Source organism: Arachis stenosperma, chromosome 4 (genome assembly GCF_014773155.1).
Source record: "Arachis stenosperma cultivar V10309 chromosome 4, arast.V10309.gnm1.PFL2, whole genome shotgun sequence".
Taxonomy (NCBI): Eukaryota; Viridiplantae; Streptophyta; class Magnoliopsida; order Fabales; family Fabaceae; genus Arachis; species Arachis stenosperma.
The window spans coordinates 2,002,920-2,011,310 of NC_080380.1; the positions used below are offsets into that span (position 1 = coordinate 2,002,920).

General features: G+C 28.4%; 1 protein-coding gene across 3 annotated transcripts; it reads right to left on the reverse strand.

Moving 5' to 3' along the window:
• Positions 1 to 2,709: 2,709 nt before the first annotated feature.
• Positions 2,710 to 6,868, reverse strand: LOC130977130 (multiple organellar RNA editing factor 8, chloroplastic/mitochondrial-like). 3 transcript variants are annotated; one of them, XM_057902154.1, is made up of 6 exons: positions 6,352 to 6,868; positions 6,054 to 6,151; positions 5,890 to 5,955; positions 4,843 to 5,676; positions 3,986 to 4,033; positions 2,711 to 3,439 (listed from the first exon to the last, which is right to left on the reverse strand). In XM_057902154.1, the coding sequence occupies exons 1-4, from the start codon at positions 6,741 to 6,743 to the stop codon at positions 5,450 to 5,452; spliced, it is 783 nt and encodes a 260-aa protein (XP_057758137.1). In that variant the 5' UTR covers positions 6,744 to 6,868; the 3' UTR covers positions 2,711 to 3,439; positions 3,986 to 4,033; positions 4,843 to 5,449. The 3 variants fall into 3 exon arrangements, with proteins under 3 accessions (XP_057758135.1, XP_057758137.1, XP_057758136.1); XM_057902153.1 differs by having other exon boundaries at positions 2,713 to 3,439; positions 3,915 to 4,033; XM_057902152.1 differs by having other exon boundaries at positions 2,710 to 4,033.
• Between the last annotated feature and the right edge of the window lie 1,523 nt (positions 6,869 to 8,391).

Sequence of the window (8,391 nt, forward strand, 5' to 3'; positions counted from 1 at the left end):
ATTAAAATTTTATATATAATTAATAAAATCACCATGTTACATTATACAATAGCATAATTATAAATAAAATAACTAAAATTAAAATATTCTTCTCTTATTTATTAGAATTTTGCACACATAAATTAATATCATTTGTATTTATATTTTTTTAGAATTTATATATATAAATTAATAAAATTTATTTATTAAAAATAATTTAATAATTATACTGATTAAATAATAAAAAAATACTAAAAAATGTTGACACTCTATAATTTCTCATAGTCATATATATGGATATACTAATAAGTAACAAAAAATATATAAAAAAATTAACAAATTTAAAAATACAAAAGAACTAAAATAATGTAATAAGAGAATATAGTTTGAATATTACTTTTAAAAAAGACGTACTTAATTTCATATTATAATTTAGAGTAAAGTATCGTTGTTATTCTTAACGTTTGGGGTAAGTCTTAAAGTTGTTCCTACCATTTTAATCGTCCTATTTAAATCCCTAACGTTTTAAAATTAACTCAATGTTGTCCTGCTGTTAGGGATCCGTTAATAGAATTGATGGCGGGACAAAATTAAGACGATTTTAAAACGTTAGGAATTTAAATAGGACGAAAATATTGGGGACAAAAACGATACATAGAAATAAATTTTAATTTTATCTTTTAAAAATATCAATTTTTTACTATACATAGTATTCAATTATTTTTTAATCACATTTAAGTAAATTACACTTAATCATATTACTTTCATTCTAAATAAATTATTTTTTTTATAATTTTACTCTTAAAGATGTTTATTTATCATGAAATGTTTGTAGAATGACTAGTATATAAACTTGTAGAAAAGAAAAAAAATAATATATATACAATAAAATATAAATTATATCTTTTGTCTCTAATGTATCAAAATTCCTTAAAATTATAAAAAAATAAATTTATTTAAAATAAAAATAATGTGATTAAGTGTAATTTACTTAGATGTAATTAAAAAATAATTGAATACTATGTACAGTAAAAAATTGATATTATTGAAAGATAAAATTAAATTAAAATTTATTTTTATGTATCGTTTTTGTCCCCCAACGTTTTCGTCCTATTTAAGTCCCTAACGTTTCAAAGTCGTCTCAATTTTGTTTCGCCGTCAATTCTGTTAACGGATCCCTAACGATAAGACAACATTGAGTCAATTTTGAAACGTTAGGAACCTAAATAAAACGATTAAAATGTTAGGGACAACTTTAAAACTTACCCAAAAGTTAAGGACAAAAACGATACTTTACTCTATAATTTAAAACAATAACATAATAGTAAACTAACAAGACAAATAAAGAAAAAAAGTACAAAGAAAAAATAATTTTGAGAAATATATAGTCATATTTAAATTTTAACACCATTTTTTTATAATTATATTTTTTTATCTTCTATCTCCAATAATTATTCAAGAATATTTTTGTAATAAAATAAAATTAATACAAATTAATAAATTAATAAAGAATAAACTTAAAAGATTTTATAAATATAGATTAAATAGAATGTTTTTGTATATTGTATAAATATCTACTCTAATTATACTTAATTTTCTTTATATTAACAAATTGTTTAATTTTATCAGTATTAGTTTTTTAACATATTTAGTTATTGCTCTATAATAATATTAATATGTAAAATAATTATTTTTAAATTTACATAAAACTCAAAATATTTTCGAATACTGTGTATTGGAAATGAGAAGCCGTTCTATCACCAACTTAGTTACTCTTATACACTTTGATTGAGTCAAAAACTAGACCACTAATTAAGCCACAAATATTTGGAGTGTGAACTATTTTTAGCTGACCAATTGAATAATTTCATATCTACTTCAAGGGTTAATATGGTAATTCCAAAGCTCATTAGAAGACAAAAATATTGCTGGAAACTTGATAGTACACAAGAACATGAAGTTCCGCAATCGTACACTAGAATACGTGATAATTTTCCTAAAGTATATATATAACAATACTTTTATTTACTCTTTTTTGGGTATAATACTCTAATAAATTTTCATTTATAATTATTTAAATTTTGAATATCAACCGAGCTTATGGTGATTTATTGGGATATAGGTCACCAATAAAGTTTATTGGATGATTTTAAGTACTACATTTGATCGATTGAAACCTCTAGACCATTCGAATGTTTATTCTCAAAAATAAGCTTTTTCTGTATCAAAAATTACACTATTAATATTCAGAATAGATTGCATTTGGGTTTTCAAGTGGTGCAGAACAAAAAACTACATTTTTCAATGCACAACCTTAGAAACGTAGCTACATTGTATATCTATAACTACTCTATATAACCATAACCTTATGTCCTCACTTTTTTCTTTCTTTTTTTTATATATATTCTAATAATTTTTTTTCTAAAATTTAATATTTAATAATATGATATATAATCCTGATTTTTAATTAAATTAGTCAAATATTATAAAATAAAAATAAATACATAATAATACTATACAATATTCTTTAAATAATACAGATTATCCTTAAAATATATTTATAATAAACCAAAAGTACTAGAATCATCATAATTTTAAATACTCATACATCACATCTCACGTTAAATTAAGCATGTATATTGATGTTAAATTAAGCATGTATATTAAAATATACATTAAATCACTTAAAATTTACTACTAATAAATTAATAAAAACTAAAAATATTGTGTATCCTACATAAATATCTTCTAGTAAAAACTAATAAAATATTGTATCCTACATAAATACCTTCTAATAAAAATCATTAATTAACCATCTTTCAATTCCCAACACTTCATCTTTACCAATAAACCATCGTGATTAACATCTATATTTTCATTAACATCCCCAAAATTATTCTATATAATTATATAAAAAAATAATTATAATGATATATATGTAAGCAAGCATGATCATAATTAATCCATTAACAAAACTCATAAATCTATCTTTCACAAAATTTTATCTATGTTTTAAACAAGTTTTGCTAGCTAGGTTCAGTAAAACCCTCAAATCCTAACATATATATCCATGGTCGTAATCATCATCATCACTATACTTGAATTAATTAATTAATTAATTAATTGATTGATTACTCAATATAGACCCAATAATCAAGTTAAGGTCAAAATCAAATGAAATCACTATACTTCCTAATAATAATCAACCTAAAATTGTTGAATTTTTTTTTTCTTTTTACCTGAAGTCCATGAAATGAATACTTATAATCTTGTATCAACACAATCATACAAGTAAAGATTAGCAAAATAAAACAGATATAATACTTTTCCAATCACTCACAATCTCACATGATCATCATTGAGTCGTTCAAGGGGACTAGGAGAGCTGGCGTATGAAGATGAATGTTCATTTCTGGATATTAAGCGCTTTTCAGCCTCCACTGCAGCTAGAAGCTCTTGGCTGGGGGAAAAAATCAGTGTGATGGATTATTGGTTAAAACTACCAAGTTAAAAAGCATACTAACAAAAACTGAAAAGAAAAATGTACCATGAGTTGAAGGGGGAGCTTGATTATATTCAAAGAGCAATTAGGCTTTACCATTCAATAATACAAGTATCTATGCCCTAATTGTATAGCTAAAATATTCAATAATACAAGATCAATGGAAGTAGTTAGAATAAAATACCAATTATATCTTTTAGTCTTGTACACTGATCAGTTAGGAACTCCATATCTATGCTTGGAACTAGTTAGCATAAAATACCAAATTACCAATCATGCTTTCTAAACAGACAATATATGGGAGCAAAATAGCATATCTATGTTTGGAACTCCATAGCATATATTCCAATATTCCATATACTTGATATATCACGCTTATATGATGTACTCAGTTTTACAGGGGAACAAAGTGAAACAGAACCAATAAACTAACCAAAATAGCAATTAATTTTCTTTTTCCAACCAAGCATAAATCATCATCTTAGTCGCAGCTTCCAGGCTTACAAGGTCTAAGTGGAAATCAAGCAGTCCAGGCGACCTATCAGCTAGAACCTAGAGCCAAAACAGGAAAGAAGGGTAAGTGATCAAATCATAGTTATCAGAACTGAACCGAAAATCGAACTGATCAAACTATTGGATCACTAGACTATTGGTTCAACCGATGGATCACAAGTTGAGCCCATCATAATTAGATAATTATATAAAATTTTATTATTATTTGCATAATAAATATTTTTTTAATTTTATTTTTATACTATAGTAACTATTATTTTCATATTTCAATAACTCATGAATTAATTTATATCTATTATATTATTATATACTATAAGTATTTATTAAAAATTATATATTATGATGAGTAAATATTTTTTATTTATTAATTTGTAAATATTTAATAAAAATATATATTTAAATTAGTATTTAGAAATAATTAAAAATATAATTAATTTGAAAATGAGTGATAAAATTAAATTGAATTGATATAGTTTATTGAATGAAAGTCTTATTTATTTTCACTATATATATAATAATTATCACATAATATCAAAGTTCTAAAAACCGGACCAATCATCGAATCGCTGGTTCACTGGTTCACTGGTCTAACTGTGGTTCAATCAGAAAAGCCGTTTTAGAATAAAATAATAAATAAATTAATAAATAAACATCTTAAAATATAATTATAGCCTTTGCCTAAAGATTTTTCTACCAATCTGGTTCAGGCAACAAGCACTAATAATAATTGTATCTAGCCTTCAAAAATTGTGAACATCAATTCCATGACATGCAGGTTCATTAGAAAGTAGAGTAATAAGTGAAGTAAGACTACTACATAATAATTCTTTCAGCTAAATCAAATAAACCTGAAGTTGTCTTCAAGAAAATTCTTCTTTATCTACATTGCAGCACAAGAATCTCTGCAAATCGTCACACCTCAGGCAGTGTACGTGTTCCCACCAGCTGGGCCTCCGAAATCCCTGCTTGGAATGTCTCTAGGCTGGTAGTCCCTGTTGGAAGCATTGTTCGACCATCCTGGTGGAACCCCACCCATGCTCTGGTTTGGTGGAACCCCACCCATGTTCTGGTTTGGTGGAACCCCACCCATGTTCTGGTTTGGAGGCACTCCTCCTCCCGTGTTCTGGTTTGGAGGCACTCCTCCTCCCATGTTTCCGCCATAGTTATTCTGTGGCACACCTCCCATTTGACCATATCCACTGTTTGGAGGAGTAGCCCCCGTGTTAGGAGGTGGGTTGCGGGGAGGATAGGCACCTGGTGCATTCTGTGGTTGGTATCCGCCAGCATTTTGAGCTGCATATCCACCTGCATTTTGGGGTGCATATCCACCTTGGCCGCCAGGGGGAGCATATCCACCTTGGTTGTTGGGAACGTATCCACCTGGGCCGCCAGGAGGAGCATATCCGCCTTGGTTGTTGGGAGGGTATGCACCTGGGTTGTTGGGTGGTGCACCACTCATGTTAGGACCAGGACCAGCACCTGGGTTGTTGGCATGGGAGGCCTACCCTGCATGTCTCGGTTCACCACATTTTCCCTCCTCCTATCAAAGTTTCTTGACCTGTCAGCATTCCGAGGCCTGTCATTGCGCCTGTTCCTTTCATTTGCTCGGGCATTGTTTCTAACCCACTCCTCGTGATACTTGGGATCATATGGTACAGCTTGTCCATTGATGAAGGGTTCACCTGGTGAAGGAACCGACAAATCCATAATGCATTAGCCAATAGCCAACGCCATAAAAATTAGGCATCATGACATACCATGTTATAAAGCCTAAGAATGGTTTAACTTGACTTCCACTTGGGGGAGTACAAGAATTAAGAGAAAGAAACATAACAAATGCACACAAGTATATACACAAACAAACATCAGCAAGGTGACAAAACAAGGGACTTTACCTCCATAATCTTTTTCCTTGACATTCAAATACGAGTCAGGAAGTACCCAACGAACTCTAGGCAACTCTGCAAATTTCAACCCAAAAAACAAAAATCAAAACCTATTAGCAAAGACAACATAAATAGAAACCAAAGAAAGAGAGTTGGGAAGCATATTTATTAACCTTTGATTTTGTATGAAAGTTCTTCGGATACAAGTGCCCCAAACGCAAAGTAGTGCCTAGTTGAAACCGAATATATCTTCATCCTTGCTTCTTCTTCACTACACCCCAAGAAAATAAAAATTAAAAAGATACCAAATGATCAGAGCTAAGAACGCAAAACATTTATACAACCATTACAATAATAATCATAAGAATCCTCATCTCAAATAGCAACAGACACACAGTTCCAAACTTTAACAGACACAAATAGAACCACAAAAAATGAAACTTAATAAACATTTAGGTTTCTGATTATCACCTTCCAATGACTTGAGCCAGGATTTTGATGTAGGAATCAATGATCTCATCGCGGGTTGGGTCTCCTTCAGGCTTCTCCATGACGACGAGCCAGTGCTCGAAGTCGCAACCGTCGAGGAGGATAGTTTCCTTCGGTGGACGGTTGGACCAGTTGGGGTTAGGGTCGTTAAGCGAGGAGGTGGAGGCGCGGGTGGAGAAGAGGGCGGAAGAGGAACGAGAAGGGAGGAAGAGGCCGCGGAGGGTGGGGTAGGCGACGGAGGCGAGAGGGCGGAGGCGGCGGAGGAAGGAAGCAGCAGCGAGGGTGGTGGAGGTGGAGGAAGAGAGTGAGCGAGAGATGAAAGGAGTTAGGGTTAGGGATTTGGGGATGATTCGAGAGAAGATCTGAGTCGCCATCGTTTCGAGGAAGAAGGAGAAGAAAAGGTTCAGAGCTCGGAAACGAGTGTGAGAGAGTTCGGAAACGGGGTTTAGGGTTTTGTTGATAGAAGGTGAGGAAAGGGGATTGGGTTTTTTGTTGTTCCAGAAGTCCTTTTGTGAAATATAAATAGAATCAAGTTGACCATATAATTTTGTGTAATTTATCATGTATATATGTTGTAGCACTAATAAAATTGATTCAATTTACTACTATATAGCATATATATGGTTAATCGTTTATTTATGATGCATTAACTTTAAAATATAAATATCAATAATAAATATTTTTATTTAAATTTAAATAAAATATAAAAAAAATCAAAATTAATAAGGATAGAAATATAAATTTTGTATTTTAATAGAATCAAATATATTCATTTATATATAATTATTATTAATGGTCTGTATCTTGTTTTCTCGAGTCACAAATAAAGAAGTTTGGTCTAATCTAAAATTTTATTCGATCGGGGCTAAATTTTAATTAGTGTATGAATTGAAATAAAGATTTAAATCTACGTCTAATTGATAATACAACATTGTTCATTTTTATGGCCATAGTCTAATATCAGTTGACTGTAGTGGGTTAATTTTGAATTTAAGATTATCTGAATAAAATTACTATTCCTAGTCACAAAAAAAATCAGTGCTAATTAATTCATGAGAACTACCCACATTAATGTTTAAGAATTTTTTTTAAATATTTTAGTTTTCAATAAATTTTTATTATTAAATTATTCTTTAAATTTTTATTTTGTTAGAAAAATTAATCTTTATTTTAAATTATTTATTTATATAAAAATTCATAATTTTATTTAATAACAACATAAATTAGTTTGATAAATTTAAAAAAATTACATCATAATTAATTTTTTTTGACAAAATAAAATTAAATATTAGTAACTGACATATAATAATTAAAATTTGTTAATTTAAATATTAGTAACTGACATAGTAATTCAAATTCAACTTTTTTTAACATCAAAATGGTCAAATAAAAATTAATTAAGCATATTGAATCAATTACTTTTTTAAAAATAAAATAAAAATAATTAAGTTTGTAACTTTTTGTTTAAATATTTAAAGTTAGACAAACAAAGTTTGACCAACAATAAAAAATATTATATGTCATTTTTTATTATTTGATCATAAAACATTTTTTCATGATTTATTTATAATAATCGTTTTTTAATCTTAAAAGAAAGCCAAATAAAAAAAATCTTAAGAAAAAACATATAATTAACATCCACGGACATACATTTTTTTTGTCAAAAAAAAACAACGATCTCAAAGAAATTTAATAAGGTAATTAACATCACATCACATTATTTTTAATAAGTAAAAACAAATTTATGCTATTTTTTATACTCGTCATAATGAGAACTGCTTTACCTGACAAATACAGAAAATGGTCTTTAATTTTTGCCTAATTTACTTGATATGGTAAATTTTAAATATTTAATAATTTTTTATTTTTATATTTTTAAAATTAAATATTAATTTTTAACTCTTTTAAGAAGTTAGACAAACATTTATAGACATCGTAGTAATCTCCCTTTTCTGAATCTATACCTTAGAATTTGCCATTAAATAATACTAAAGTAGTACTTTCTCATTTGACCAATTTTTT

Bases quoted from the DNA above. Each gene is read 5' to 3' on its own strand.
- LOC130977130 (XM_057902152.1), bottom strand. From the start codon at position 6,743: ATGGCGACTCAGATCTTCTCTCGAATCATCCCCAAATCCCTAACCCTA. The intron at 5,956-6,053 runs GTTAATAAATAT...TGAAATTTGCAG, and splicing joins ACTTTCATACAAAATCAAAG to AGTTGCCTAGAGTTCGTTGG. The intron at 5,677-5,889 runs GTAAAGTCCCTT...TTCCTTCACCAG, and splicing joins CAAGGAAAAAGATTATGGAG to GTGAACCCTTCATCAATGGA.